The sequence below is a fragment of the Amborella trichopoda genome, chromosome 8 (genome assembly GCF_054954075.1).
Source record: "Amborella trichopoda isolate Santa Cruz 75 chromosome 8, AtrichopodaSantaCruz75HAP2 v2.0, whole genome shotgun sequence".
In the NCBI taxonomy this organism is placed as follows: Eukaryota; Viridiplantae; Streptophyta; class Magnoliopsida; order Amborellales; family Amborellaceae; genus Amborella; species Amborella trichopoda.
This window is the reverse complement of record NC_142343.1, coordinates 7,438,168-7,454,208: the sequence shown is the minus strand read 5'-3', so window position 1 is coordinate 7,454,208 and position 16,041 is coordinate 7,438,168. Positions and strand designations below refer to the sequence as shown.

General features: G+C 37.3%; 1 protein-coding gene across 7 annotated transcripts; it reads left to right on the top strand.

Moving 5' to 3' along the window:
* The first annotated feature begins 981 nt into the window (after positions 1-981).
* Positions 982-14,865, top strand: LOC18436171 (FtsJ-like methyltransferase family protein). Of its 7 annotated transcripts, XR_016061489.1 has the most exons (7): positions 1,046-1,201; positions 1,279-1,365; positions 9,434-9,496; positions 9,607-9,708; positions 13,540-13,658; positions 13,834-13,945; positions 14,352-14,865. XR_016061489.1 is itself a non-coding variant. In XM_088874733.1 (6 exons), exons 4-6 carry the CDS (start codon positions 9,667-9,669, stop codon positions 14,459-14,461), a joined length of 405 nt encoding a protein of 134 aa, XP_088730859.1. In that variant the 5' UTR covers positions 982-1,201; positions 1,279-1,365; positions 9,434-9,496; positions 9,602-9,666; the 3' UTR covers positions 14,462-14,865. The 7 variants fall into 7 exon arrangements, 4 of the variants coding, with proteins under 4 accessions (XP_088730859.1, XP_020523945.1, XP_011624119.1 ...); XM_088874733.1 differs by lacking the exon at positions 13,834-13,945 and having other exon boundaries at positions 982-1,201; positions 9,602-9,708; positions 13,540-13,792; XR_016061488.1 differs by having other exon boundaries at positions 986-1,201; positions 1,288-1,365; positions 13,540-13,945.
* The last annotated feature ends 1,176 nt before the right edge of the window (positions 14,866-16,041 follow it).

Genomic DNA, 16,041 nt, shown 5'->3' with positions numbered 1-16,041 from the left:
TTTTCCATTTGCTCCCCCCCTGCCTAGCCCTAGCTTTGGTAGGATCGGGCCTGCCCTAGGCCAGGGCCTTTAGGGTAGGGCCTGCCCTATGGGCATCATGGCCGAGCTAGCACCACCCAAGCTTAGCATATTGCCAGCAATAAAGGTTGCCTCCTTATACCGTAAAAGTAAGGCATACCTCTAAAATTTGCTTAGAGATGTCATTCTAGTGTCAAAAACCTTATGATGACTAGGGTGGGTGCTACAGGGATCAAGGCGGGGTTAGGGCTAAGGCTGGCCTGGCTTGGCCTAGGCTTGGCTTGTGGTTGCCTCCTTATACTATAGAAGCAAGACACACCTCTAAATTTTTAGTTAGAGATGATATTCTAGTGTCAGAAATCTTATGATGGCGTAAAATATAATTTAATCCCTAGTTACATTTTTTTTTAAAAAAAATAAAAATAAAAAATGGTATGGATCAAGCAAATCAATAAACATTTGAAAACTTGAAAATATAAGGTCTAGATAACTTATTACAAAATGTATTATTTTTTTTATTTTAAATTTTTTTACTTCATGTCTATATATCCTGAGGTCAAGAAGATTAATTGGAAGGTTATATAAAACAATCTCTTCTACAGGATTTATGAGGTATACCTCACTTCAATAATTTAATACTGCAACTTAAATGTTTTTTTAATTTATTTAAAAGAAATCATCTTATAATTTTTAAGTTGAGCTCCATATTGAAAAAATAAAAATAAAATCTTAATGTAGGTTGAGGGTGATCATTGCCAAGGAACTAGGCCGAAACTGGATCGAAAATTGTCGGGGTTGTTATGATTATGCTAGATATTAGGCACTCGTTGGCTCCTTTTTAAAAACCAGCCAGTTCTGACTAGTTCTCTTACGGGTCCACTTTATTTTTGAATTATTTATTTTAAAATTTTTTATTGTCTAACTTTTTTTAAAATTTTTATTCAAAGTTCACGAATCCAAATCGCCAATCCAAACCGATTTTGCGATCCGAATCCCCGAACCCTGTTTTTAGACCTTGCGCGGAGGCACAAACTGCAGTGTGAAGCCGCCCCAAAACTCCAACGCAGATCCAAGATTTGAAAGAGAGCATCGAGGAGGGAGAGAGATGAGCGGGGCGGGAGCTCCCGATTTCTATTACAGGGAGGCTCAGCGCCTTGGCTACGTGGCACGCTCCGCTTTCAAGGTTCCTTACTCCTCGTCCCTTTCTCTCTTGTTTATTTGTTTGGATTTATATGATAGTAGGAGAGTGTTTTGTTGCAGTTGTTACAGATGCAGAAGCAGTTCAAATTGATAACTCCTGGAGCTTCTGTCCTTGATCTTGGATGCGCTCCTGGGGCTTGGCTCCAGGTACTCTCTCTCTCCCCCCATTCTCTTTCTTATATTTTATGTCTCTCTACTCTTTCATCGTATGTCCCCCCCCCCCCCCCCCCCCCCCCCCTTCTTTCTGTCGGATGAGTAATTTCATGGTTTAATTTTGAATTGAAATGTCATCAGACTGATCAACCTCTTTCTAAAGATGATCAGTATTTCTTAAATTTGATCACCATTAATGGTATATATTATTCTTGTTTTCTTGATGAATGATCATATTAAACCTGCACTATTGTACTCAGATATTCCTTTTGTTGGAAGGTAAGCAGGTGGCGGAAAATGTGAGCGCTCCACTTTGAGTTGCTTCTGCAACTTAATTTTAGCTTTCCTGAAAATGTTTGCAAAATGAACTGCACTACTTCTCATTGCATTTAGTGAACAAATGTTTCAATAGCCGAGTCTGAGGTGAGTTACTGAGCCTGCCAGTTCAGGAGTTAAATAAAAGTCAAAAATAAAGATTCGATCCTCAAGACTACCCAATTTTGATGAGTAGTGTCGTTGGACTTTAGTTTGCAGAGACCTAGTGTTTTGCTAGAACTCTCAAACAGGCTTTCATGGTGGTCATTTGTGACCCAGTTAACCCTATTTTATAATGGCTGCACAGTGGCCTTTAAAATATGAGAGGGTGGCAGCTATCCACTAACCGTCTAGAAAAAATTTCTCTCTCTAAAAGGCCTTTATAAAATAAATATTAAATGACAAATTTAGTAAAAAAACTTTAATGAAATAACTCAAATTATATGTGGCACGTATGAGGCCTCTTGGCCACATACATACCAACATCTCCTTCTTGGTTAAGTGGGCTGAATACATCAATATGCCACAAAGTCTGTTGCCACTTGGGCGATTTATCTTTTATGTGCATATACTCCTCATGATGCTTTTCATTGATATTGCCATTATACTTCTCATAACCTATATTCATACATAGATATGTCATAAGGTTTTTCACAGTTGTGGCTTTTCCCCAATGACTGCATTTTACACATAATCATGTCATGGGGTTTTCATACTATCGCAATTTTTCCTCTCATGACCAAGCTCTCAAAATATTTTTTTGGGGAGTTTCTGACTTATATGTTTCTAAGTTCTATCAAATTTACATGCAATGAAATAATTAAACACTTAATAATCTCTTTGCCTTGCCAAAAGATCTGTAATCATATCAGCTGGTGATAAATAATTGATAGTTACTTTATCCTTTTCAATGATGCTATAATTTATAAATAATGATATTCGATTTCAATGTGCTTTCCTTTTGAGCTATATGCTCTATTTTTAAATCCATGAGATGATAACCTGATTATCACATAACATTTGAGCTGGTTTGTTGGCTTATATCTAACTTCAAATCCTTTATGAAGCATCAATTCAAATGGCATTAGTAGTAGCAATGTTAAAACCAACCGACACGGCTTCCATATACCGAGTTGCACAGCCTTGTTTCTTGCTTTAAAAAGAAATACATCCACCTCCAAATAGGACTACAAATCTGGAAATCAATTTTCTATTATCCGAGTCTCCTCCAAAGCTTGCATCACATTACCCTCTAACGTAAATTATTAGTTTGAGAACACAATTTTTAATTTTTAGTTTCTAAATATAGCTGAGTATCATTTTTATGGCTTGCCAATGACCCATCCTAGGGATATTTTGGAATCTACTTACAAGACTGAGTACATAACTCAAGTTAGGTCTTGTGCATAGATAGCATGGTATATATTATATACCCTACAACTTGAGCATATGGAATTCTTTCCATCTTAGCTTTGTCACTAGCACTTGATGGATTTTTTTTTTTGATAATTTCAGACATTTACAAATAGGTGTATCTATAGGCTTATAATTTTCCATCTTAAATCTCTTTATAATTCTCTCATTTTTTTTGTGAGGTAAGCATAGAAGTCTTGAACTCCTTATTCTCTCCCATGTCCTTCATCTCAAGGGGAGGGGGGGGGGGGGATTAAACCTTGATTTAGTATGACAATCATACAAATGTCATTCCAGCTAACAAAATATTATCTACATATCAAAATAAAATAACAAAATTGCTCCCACTATTCCAAACATATACACAATTATTTAATCTTATTGGTTGTGTAACCAACTTATGTGTCTGCATTACGAAAAACAAAGTCCCATTGCATAGCAAGACTGTTTTTCACCATTCGAAGACTTCCTAAGTTTGTATACTTTGTCTTCTTCTCCTTTAATGACATATCCTTCTAGTTGTTTCATATAGATAGCTTCTTTTGATTCTCCATTTAAGAAAGCTATTTTAATATCCATCTGAAATAACTCTAAATCATAGTATGCAACTAATGCTAGAATAATCCCAATGGATGTGTGTTTGGCTGCTGGAGAAAGGTATCTACGCAATCTATACCATCCTTTTGGATAAACCCTTTACCTACTATCCTAGCCTTAAATTTTCCATAGATCCATTTACATCAGGTTTTTTTTAGGACCCATTTGAGAATAATGACTTTTCTATCCTTAGGGAGGTTAACTAACTCCGAAACTTGATTCATCTTAATGGAATCAATCTCATCATTTGTGGCGTGAATCTACTTTGTTGAGTCATGTGACATAGTGCCTTGATTGTAGCTTTAAGGTTCATCTAATGTATCCTTATTTATTGAAGAATAATTATTTTCATTCATTAGCGCATAATATTGATCTAAGGTGGAAGATGGGGCTTTATTTGGTCTATCTGGTACACTTGGTTCTAGGGACTCATTAACTTTAAAGGGAGGCTCAGGAATAGGGTCTTTGAGATCTTATCTTTCTCTATTTCATATTAGTCAATGGATTTCTTCAAGGCACATTCATCCTCTATGTATTCTAAAAAGTGAATATCTCAGCTCTCTACTATGGATCTAGTATCATGGTTATAACTATATAACCCTTAGAGTTTTTTAGTGACTTATAAAAGAGCATTTAATAGGTTTTCTTTGTAGCTTATCTTTATTTTGTGGTGGTATAAGGGCTTGTTCTCAAGAACCCCAAATTTTTAATATGCAACATCCAGTTTCCTACCAGTCCATAATTCATAAGGTGTTAAGTTTATGACTTTGGTTTGGAGACAATTAAGAATATATATTTCCATGCTGATAGCCTTACCCGAAAAAATGAGGGGATAAATATGCAAAGCTCATCATAAACTTGACCATGTTCATTAGTATCCTATTTCTTTTATCGACTACACCATTTTGTTGTGGTGTGTATGATATGGTGGTTTGGTGAGTTACACTATGCTCCTTACAAAATTAGGCAAATAAGTCAGAGCAATACTTACCTCCCCTATCTTTTCTAAGAATTTTGATATATCTACTTGACTGATTTTTTACCCCAAATTTATACTCGTTAAGTATTTCTAGTGCATCTGATTTTTTGTTAATAAGATATACATAGCCATACTTAGAGAAGTCATCTATAAAGGTGATAGAATAATCCATTCCATGTGTTTTTATGTTTAATGGCCCACATATTTAGAGTATACAATGTTAAGTTCATCTGACCATTTCCCTTTGGGATTTCTAGTTAACTCACCAAATATACATGGTTTGTAAACTTACTTGAAATTAATTTCTTCTAAGTTATGGAGTAAACGTCTTTTAACAAATTTGTCCTTTTTGTCTTTATTTGTATATTACAATCTCAAATGTCATGTATATGAATGATTCACATCAACAAGAACTTCAAAAGAAGCATCGATATAAGTACAATAAGAATAATTTTCATTGGTGTTTAATTAATACAAATGGTCAACTTTTGTTCCCCATGCCAACACTCAGTGATATAGGTACAATAAGAGGAATTTTCATTAATGTCCAATTGGTGCAAATTGTCGACTTTTGTTGCCCATGCCAATACTTAATGATGTTTACCAATTGTGACCCGACTTGACCTAAACTTTATCTCACAACTTTTCTCATCTGGCTTTGCAACAAAAATCAAATTACTTCTTGCATAAAAAGTATCAGTGAGTAGGAGATTTGTTCATCTAGGCATACACAACTTGAAGGTTCCGATAGCAAGTACATAACAATAAGTGTCATTTCCTATGTATCCGCTGGTTGTGGACTACGATCTCCCTCAGCTCTATGAATCCATACCTGGTCCTCAAGAAATATCGGGTGGAGGTTGAGTCAATCTACCAATTGTTTAGGTCATGGTCGGTACCCAAAGATTTTGAGAGAATTCAAATCTAGTCTTTCCTTTTATTTATTATGAAGAGCATTGTTATTATTCTGATTCTTAGATTTATTTATCAGTTTGGGCCTTGATGTGTCCACATTCCTTACAATAGAAGCATGCCCTATTAGATGAATTGGGAAAGGCTTCTTTTGATTTTTAAAGTTCTTTGCCTTCCCCTTATATCTCTTCTTATTATTCTACCTTTTATATTTAGGTTCACTAGGGTTTTGGGCAGTTAAACTTTGGGTAAAGTGAAATTCATTCGACTTCTTCTTAGCTCTTCAATTTCAATGCTAATCTGTATGGGAAGGTTTAACATGGTAATGTTTTGTGAGTAATTGTTCAAAGTAATTACCTCGGGTTCCTAAGATTGGGGGAGACTGTTTAGATCAACAGGCACTTACCTGCAGTCAGTGATTGGATTTTTGGCTGCATCAAGGTCCTTGACAAGCATAGTCATTTTGTTGACATGCTCGGTGATTGAATTCATCTATTTCATCCTGCAAGAATTTTAATTTTAAAAAATGAGCTGAACATGGGTCTCAAAAGTAGTCCCTTATTTTTCTGACAAAGCATTCATCATATTTTGGGCTGTGATGTGTTCCTCAAGAACACTAATTAAGTCATCCTTCATAAAGTAAGTGTTATTGTCTTACATGCTTTGTCATCTTCTAGCCATTTTTCTGATCTTCTTCTAGCCTGGCTAGTAGCATCAGGTTTTATGGTAGGTGGGTCTGACTCATGAATATAGTCTACTCTCTCGTGGAGAGAATATAAACAGTCTTTCTGTTGCACACTGGAAAGCCTGTTCCATTCAATTATTTTCTATTTTGTACAAATCCACCATTACTAGCTTAGATGCTGTTGTTCTTTGGGTATGTTAAATTGGCTATAAGTCTAGAGCAAATACACAAAGACAACTAAAGGCAAGCAAAGTAATCTAGAAGTTTTAATTTAGATTTAAGTTGGAAAGGATGGTCTGCACGAGTGGAATCAATGAGTTACAGCTTCTTTGGTTGCTTTTCCTGAGATACCCGAAGCTAGCTATGATAGTTGCTGTTGATGTCGGTGTAGGCTAGGACCAGTGACGGCTTGACAATAGAGACTAATAGTAAGATATGGATCTTAAAACTGTCTTCAGATCAGCAACAAACGCTAGCCCGGATTAACACAAGAACAGCAGTAGTTAAAGAGTTGTACAGCAGCAAATTGAGGTTGGAGTAGACCCCAAAACTGCCTCATATACGAAGGTTGAATAGCAGCGAAGTGAGGCTCAAATCAACCCAAAAACTGTTGCGCACTGGAGTCAATTAGCAGTGAAGTGCTCAAATCAACCCAAAAAAGGTCGCAAAATCGAGGAAAGTGAGGCTCAAATCAACTCAAAAGCAGCAGCGAACTTGCGATTTAAATAGCAACAAAATGAGGTTCGGATCGACCCAGAATCATAGTAAACTTGCGAGTCAAATAATGGCAAAGTGAGGCCGAATCGACCTAAAACTACAAAGTGAGGCCCGAATTGAACAAAACACTAGTGAACTTGAGGTTCACTTTTCGTATGAAAACAAAGAGAGAAGAAATCATTAAAAAATACAGGGGCTAGAGAGATAAAGTCTTGAGGGCTTAGGAGGATATGGGCTGTTTCTCTGGTTAGAATTTCACCAGGAGAAACGTGAGCCCCTTTCTCTCATTAAGAAATGATTTTTAGTCTATTTTGAGAATTGATTGTCCGCAAGAATAGATTGATAGGTGCGATACCTTGTTATAGAACTCATGCTTCATCTAAATATCAAACAGAGTCGACGAATGAATCAGCTTCATTAACAATTCCCAAATTGGAAGTGGCCAAAAGGAAAGCCTCGACTTCCCTGCCATATCTTGCATCTATAGTTTTTCTGCCCTGGGGAATTTCAGAGAGAGAAGGCTTAAAAGAGAAAGGAGCAGCTCTGAAACCACTCTTGTTTGAAGAAATTCAAACAAAAAATTGCTGGAAAAATCAGCAGTAGCATCTAAAACAGGGTGCAGATGACATGAAACTGCAGAGAAGCATAGAAGCAAACTCTTGCCATAAAGAACTAAGAAAACAGAAAATAGTAAGAGAACCGAACTCATGGCCCCGGACCTTGCTCTGCTACCAATGATAGAAAAATAGAAGAAAACATTGGATCCTCAGGATTACTAGACATTAATGGGAAGTGTCATTGGACTATAGATTTTGGAGTTTGCTTGAACTCTCAAGCAAGCTTTCATGGTGCTTTTTCAGACCTAGTTAACCCTATGTTTTGTTGCAGTTATTCCAATATTCCGATGTGCCTAATATCTCCTAGAAAGTGGCCCTCAAAAACTGGGAGTCGTGTTATCCCCTAACCGTTTGGCAGAGATAGTTTCTCTCTAAAAATCCTTTATAAAGTAAATATTAAATATTATTTTTAGTAAAGCAAAACTTTAATAACACAAAGTTAAATAATACGTGGTCCATGTGAGGCCCTTGGCCACATGCATACCAGCATGGAGGGCCCCAACTCGGTTTGGGCCCAATCTGTAGCTCAACTATCCTGAATTGCTACAGTAAGTCAGGCAAGTTTGAGTTCGACTCTGGTGGGTTCTCCAGGGTTTATGGAGTCTGACCTTTTCTTAAATATGGAATGGGGAGAGGGGACTGGATTCTGACCCCCATTGCTTGCTTGTTCTTGTGCCAATCACCATGAAAATTCATACCTAATCTTATCTCCTCTATCCTCTATAAATTCCAAATCATATATTCAATAATTTTTTTTTTTAAAATCTTAGATTTGCAAGATTTCTAATTACGAACAAGGGTTTAGCTGACCCCCTTGCTTGTTTCTCTCTACCTTAGCTCCTTTCATGGCAAAAAATGGTCCTAAGGCTTAGTTTTAGTTCTATGTCAAATCCAATGCTTAGATTGAACAACTAACACTCAAAATATTGGATTTGTGAGGCTTGGAATATAGAAATAAGGTTTGGCCATTTTTAATAATAAAGGGGTTTGACCGAAAACTTCAAGAGCTTTGGATCAAGTAGATCTGAAGTTGAATTAAGAAATCTAGTTTAATATCTTTATAAAGTTTTTGCCATTTTGCGACTTTTTTAAGGAAACCCACGCTGGAGTCCCGTTTTGGTCAGTGAGGGGGACTCCAAAACTGATTTCTCTTGGGCCTCAAGGGTTGCGCCCTATCCATGGAGACTTGAGCATGTTTTTGATGAAATATTTCACATTTTCAGGCCTATGCACGTCTTATGGAGACATATTTGGCATGAGGGCAACTGAATAGCCTACAGCCTCGCTAAAGAAAGAGCACTACAAGACAGCACATAGGGGACATTTTTGACACCTTTTTGAGCTATATGCCTCATTGTATCTAAGGCTATCTCATTTTTTGTTATTTAGCATTTTTTGACATACAACCCTTTTTGCATAGAGCACCCAACCAGTGGGATGCCTTAACTGCTGCTTTTTCTTCTTTACACTCAACACAAATGTTAACAGTTTCAAGAGGGTGGGAGGGGGGGAATCCATCTTGTCTTTTTTCTTGTTAATGTTGTTGTATCTCCTTTAATTCAGTATTGTAGAAATCATGATTAAACTTAGTTGTAGCACTTAATGAACTCTTCACTTTAATATATGTCGATTTATGACTTTTATTAGTCCTGTTTTTCTTGAATTTATAGTTAGCTTTTCTGACACCACATAATATAGATCACTAGCTGGTTTCTCATATGTCCTAAACATTTGAATTTTGTGCTTCATAAGTTGAGTAATTTCTCATTCTTCTCTAAAAATTTCTCATTCTTCTCTAAGTAACAAGCATAAGCGTATGTGTGATAGGTAGCTTGTCAGAGTTTGGGTCCTTTGAAAAATGGTGGAGCGGTTGTTGGTGTTGACTTGAAGGTGGGAATATGATCTTGTAATTAATTGACTATGTTCTACGTTTAATGCTTGATGCCATAAGTTTATGACTTAACACGTCTTTCCATTTTGAACTTTGGTTTTCAGTACAGAAAGTCAAGGTCCCTCAGCTTCATTGTGATGCTCGAGTCCAAACTGTTTGTGCAGATGTTATGAACCTCATGAGGCCCCAAGCCAGAGCGCTCTCTCCTAAGGTTTTGCCATGACTGGCCCAATCACTTTTAATTTGAATTTTGATTGCCTTGCCTTAATTTCTTGGGTCCTTTGACATATTGATGAGAAATCAATTAGAAAGAAAAACACATTTATAAAACAGTAAGCGGTTAATAGTAGATTGATAAGAAAAGAAAGAAAGTAGAAAAGTAAAAGCGAAACATTATTTGGTTTAACTCTCTCACGCTGAACTAGTTCACACAGTTTAAATAGTAGAGTGACACGTGGCATATTGGTGGAGATGCTGATTTCTAATTGGTCCTAGGATTCTTAATAAAAAAATATCTAGCCCTAATGGTCTTCTAGATAAATCTCAAATATGTGCCAGTGTGTGCACGTATGAAAATTAAAACATCATGTGCTATATTACAAAATTAAGTCACATAACGCAACATACCACAAACACAAATAATTGACAAACAAACATCATACTAAAGGCACGCCACCCTCAGCCAGCATCACCCACATGTCATCAACGTGTGATGTTGTGGAGTCCATGGTGGTGCCATGTGTTAGGTCATATGGGTCCCATTGGCCACTTGGGCCCCACTTGTCATCCATGTGAGTGTTCTTATTTGTCATTTCTTGAAAACAAATTTTGAAAAATCATTTTTGCCTTTAAAAAAAATCTCAAAAGGTCTCCAAAAATCACTAAAACTCATTTCTAGGTATATTTCATCATCTTGAAATGATTTAGGATCTCATAACAATATTTGGAGGGGAATTAGGATTATTTAGGAAATGAAACTAGACAGCCGGGCTAGTCTTGGAACCCTAAATCATTTTCTCAAATTAACCCAACAAGCCCATGTCCAATTGACTTTAGCAGGGGCTCATGCCTGGCTTATCAAAATGAACTTAATAGATAGCTCGGCCCTAGACTTATAGTGGATTGCAGGTGCGCCACTAAGGACACAAACTCTTGTAGATCCGGGGTTCTCTCTCTAGTACATGTGCATAAATATTTCAACTAGATCATATTGTGAAGGAGTGGCTTCCCATTTGTGATTGTATATGCACATGCTGTGAGAAGGCTCGAGGCTTAGAGATTTGGCTTATGTCCTCCCGAAGCCTATCCTTCTCACACATGGCTCCTTAATTCTCGCAGTATGGCTAGAGCTACATATATTCTCTCATCCATTATTTCACACACAGTAATACACCCAGGCTTATACGATAATGAGGCACTTTGATACCGTCCCTGACAAGGGATAGCCCTCAATCCTCATGATCCAGGGTTTTGTGACTATAAGGACGCAAACTCCAGATATATTTCCTACAGATCAGGTAAGTCACGGGGTTCTTGTTTACTCTTGCTGTGAATGAGAACCATGAGGAAATATTGTTGTCGAGGCCTCGAAAGACCACAACTCCAATAGAGAACTCGGGTAATTCCCCAGTTTGAGACCATCTGTGCCAACTTGCCTGATTCTGAGTTTTCAACTACTGATGCCAACCATGACCATGAAAATGAAAAACAGAAATCGTTTGTAGGTGGTCATTAGCTGGAAAACCTTTTAAAAGAAAAAAATAGCACAAAATGAAAGATTTCAGGTTCAAAATTAAAAACTTGTGAAACTTGGGATTGATATCCTCAAAACCAGGATTTTGCCCCTAATTTTTAGTAGGGTCACGGTCCTCTTCTATTAGATCAAGATTCCTTTTAATTAGGGATCAAGACCCCTATAAGATAGGTGGGGGGGGGGGGGGATTTCAATGGGGATCGTCACTCCCCAACCAGACTCTCCTCATCTATGAGTGAAATGCTTTAGTTATCCATCAAAGAGCCTCGATGGAGTATTGGAAGAAAAAATGCAGGGTTACTAAGAGAAAAGTGTTTGTCCAAATATATTGAAATTGTTTAATCAAATGGAATGGGTACTAAATGTGGTACAGCTTATTGTCATATTGCTCCCCTATGAACCTTGGAGATTGAACAAGTTTTGGTTCTAAAGGTCTTTGCAGGACCTCATCGTGTTCATGATTTCCTTAATATGAAGGCTAAAATTCTGCCAGATGCATGTTTTTTGTGTGCTTGTTTGACCATTAATAGTAGAAGGTGACCTACCGGGGATAGACAAGATACACTTCCCTTTTGGAGGATTCACTGGCATGTTCGAAGAGAGTCTCTTGATTGCTATTGGTTGCATCTCATTGAGGGTATCAATATTCAGAAAAACAGAGGCGGGTGCCTAGGCGGCCAGGGGAGTGCCTAGATACTCCTTCGCATGGGGCGGGGAGGGCACCTTGGCGATAGGCTATTTATTTCAAACAGAGACTTTTTTTTTGCGCTATGGTCTATTTATTTCAAACTAATATCCCATTCACTTCAAATGCATACATGAAGGAATATACACAATATTTTTTCACTTTTTCACACAAATTCTCTTTTGCGCTATAGTCTATTTATTTCAAACAGTAATAATATCCCATTCACTTCAAATGCATACATGAAGGAATATACACAATATTTTTTCACTTTTTCATACGATTTATTTGTTGTGCAATATGAAATGATATACTGCACTGATCCGTAGTCAAATTCTTTATAATTTTTTATGGGGTTTAGCCAATTACTTATTTTTCTTATAATTAATCTCCCATTCAACCAAAACATGCCACTCACCTCAATTTTTGAGGGTCCCTTCCACATTTAGTTCCAAATATCATCTAGACTGGTCCTTTTCTGCTTCTTGATTGGCTGTTTCCACCTCATGATCAGACCTCACCTTTTCTGCTTCTTGATTGGCTGTTTCCACCTCTTTCTTGAGATGTTCAATCTCTGTCTTAGCTTCATCCAGCATTTTCATATATTTCTCCTTGGTGGCTATAAGAACGACCTCTAATTCTGATTTTACCTCTAATTCTGATTTTACCTCTACAAGCTGAGCTCGAGTTACTGTGAGTTTTTCCTTTGCTTCTCGATTCTCTGACCTAACGATCATTTCAAAATCATGTTTAAAGAATGCCATCTTTCTTAATAATCAACGGAAATCACAACTCAATTCCTTAGGGTGTGAAAAGTACTCTTTTGTCCTTGTCCCCCCCTCCCCCACCCCAAAACAAAACAAAAAAAAAGGAAAAAAATTTCTGCCCTTTTAGGGTGTGAAAAGTACTCTTTTGTCCTTGGCCAAGGGCCTTTTCTGACCTCGGCCAAGTTGTTCCAAGGAGCTGCCTAGGAGCAAGGACACCCGCCTAGGTCCCACCTGGCCGAATTTTTGAACATTGGAGGCTTCCATTTAGTCCCTTGATTCTTTGGCTATCCTTGAGAATCTCTGATCTACTTTTTGTACCTTGCTGTGTTTGTAATGTTTTCTGCAATTAATAGAAATTACTTATCAAAAATGATAAAGGGAAAATGCTAGGTGTTATTCCACATCTTTCATGTTGATCATGTGCAACATGGTGCTCATGAAATGTTGGCTGCTTGTGACAACTGCATCACGTCCATTTTTGAAAACTATGATTCTTCTTAATTAAGCCTTAGTTCATGAAATTACTGTTCCTGCATTTTTGTTTGAATTTTCTCAATTGCTTTTGGATAGTTGAATATTCATTCAGCATATAGGAAAAAATATTTCACTATGTTGATATCTACCACTGATGATATGTTTGATTGAACTATGGGCTTGTTGCGACTACGGTTCAAAATTCATGTGTTTTAGAATAGTACTATAATCAATCATAATGCCTTCTTGGGCCATTAACAAGTGCAATCCACTGCCATCTATCTGTTGCATTTACTCTTGTTACCCATCTCCTTTCATCCTGTTTTCAATTGAATCATATTATGGTACCTTCCTCTATTTCAGGGAAATGGGTTTTCTGTGATACTCTCAGACATGTGTCCCCCGGTTTCTGGGATCCATACGAAAGATGCAGTTCTTTCCAGTGAGTTGGGGATGCGTGCACTTTTCTTGGCAATGGGCAGGTGCAGTATAACAGATTCCAGTTCTCTTGTTAGTTCTGAAGAAGTAATGGACAGTTCAGATGATGATGAAGATGGGGTCCTTAAGCCTGGTGGTCATATCATAATCAAGCTTCTTGAGAGTGAAGTGAGCCAAGGTAAGAAGTGTCTTAAGTATGTGCGTGTATGTGTTTTTCAGGTGATGGGGTGGGGGCTTGGTGGGTTATAATCCAATAGGACACCACTGCCAACAAAGTGACAGACAGTGCTGGAGAGGGGAAGGCTCACAATTAGGTTCATAGTTTGTTCCGGTAGGGCCCACTCTCTTCCTCCATTTTTTGCATAACTTTTCAATGGATGGGAGAGCTAATGGATTATGCCTTTGTCCATTGGGTTATAATATGTTCCCTTATATGTGTGGACTCTCTCTCTCTCTCTCTCTGTGCACGCATGCGTGTGTGTTTGTGCGTGTGACTCGAGCACTTTATCGAATTTCACACTTTATCGAATTTAAGGGGTGGTGTACTTAAAAATAGGGGATTTTTTTTCTTTGAGCTGTTACTTAAAAATAGGGGACTTATAGTAAACAAGGTGTATATCTGCCGTCCAAGGACTTCTCATAGTTAGTGCCGACCTTCATAAGATCAAGGCTACGGCTTTGCTTAATTTGTTTTTTCAATTAAAACTTGTGGCTTTCTTTTGAATGGCTTTATGCAGGGTTTCGCCATCTATGCAAACCTCGTTTCAAGAAAGTATCATGGTTAAGGCCGAAAGCAACAAGGTCTTCCTCTAGAGAAATCTACTTGATAGGTCAAGGCCTGAAATAGCATGCGATGGTTGTGTATCTACTCATGGACTTGGGTATTTTGGTATGGTTAGGGTGCTTGATCATTCGCTGATTGGGAGGTGCATTCTGGTTTTTGGAGCTGTTGATCAGGCATCCACATGAAAAGCTGCTCAGGGTATCCATTAAATTTGGCAGTCTAAGTGCAGACGCGGTGCAGCATGGTTCAATTTTGATAACACTAGAACACCATATGCATCAAAAGCAGTATGATGGGCTGAAATTCCCTGTGATATGTGTGTGTGTGAGAGAGAGAGAGAGAGAGAGAGAGAGAGAGAGAGAGAGAGAGAGAGAGATTATATTTGAAGAAATCTGGCTTACCTTTCATGGGGATTTCATGTGCATTATTCGAACTAAGATTACAGGGATCTTACTGGTTTACAATCCCTTTTATTTATTTTTTGAAAAAATTGGGCATCTAGGTCATACCGCAGTCCACCCACAAGGCTAGATAAATTTTAGTAAAGCTCAAAATCTCATCCTTGGTGGCAAGGGCTTAAAAAGGAGAGCTAAAAAGTAGAGCAAATCACAGCCATCAGTATTGGCAGTTTAAGATTCTGACAAATTTGTATTCGAATTATGAAGGAACACAGCGCTAAATAATTTTGATGGAAAATGTTATCCACTGAAATCTTGGGCATTATATAGATTGTACCATCCACCACCATCTCAACGTTATCATCTGGATGAGAAACTGTATTCATATAGGATGTCCATGAAAAAATATAGTTGATAAATTTGGCATTGATCTTGGATGCTATGCCGTTCCGTCCATGGCGTGATATATTTTCTAGGAAGCAAATAACTCGAGAATTTAGACAACCAATGTTTAAACAAACAGATGCACCCATCCTAAAGACCAGTCAGAATCGGCGGATCGGTTGAATTTGGCCCAAACTGGCCTTAAATTTTTTTAAAAGCTCACTATGGCTTTTTATTAATCTAGCCTTTAGGTTTTTGAAAGAAAATGGTATAGTATTATGTATTTTTATTATTTTATGGAACATATATAAATATGGAGAACTTGTTTCATGTGCATGACTATTTGTTGATCACTATGTTGATTTTATAGTCAAAATGGAACTCCTTGCAATAAAATGGATCTCTCTACTCAAATTATTTTTTTCCTTGTATTTTTATAATCTCCCATGTCGCTTGTGCTTATAGAAGTAAGGGTTTTGCCTACCTGTTTTTTATTTTTCTATATTCTCAAAATTGATTTATTAAATTAATTATTTATTTTCATTCATATTTTTATTCGTTTTATTTCTCTAGAGGTATTGTAGTTGTTCCCATTTGTATTCAATTTATCTATCATTACATGATTGAAAAATATCAGTCTCACCTGCTCTCATTGATTTATAGCTTAGATTTTCTTGTATGGAGTTGGGGCACAATCACATTAAAAAAAAAGAACTAATAGAGTTGGGAATGTATCTCTCTCATCCCCACATTTTCCCTTGAGAATGCCCCTCTCTTCTTTTCATCTCTACAAATTCTCTCCTTTGGGAGGATTTTTTTCCTTGATCCCCGATTCTCTCCTTACATGCTTTCTTTCATCTG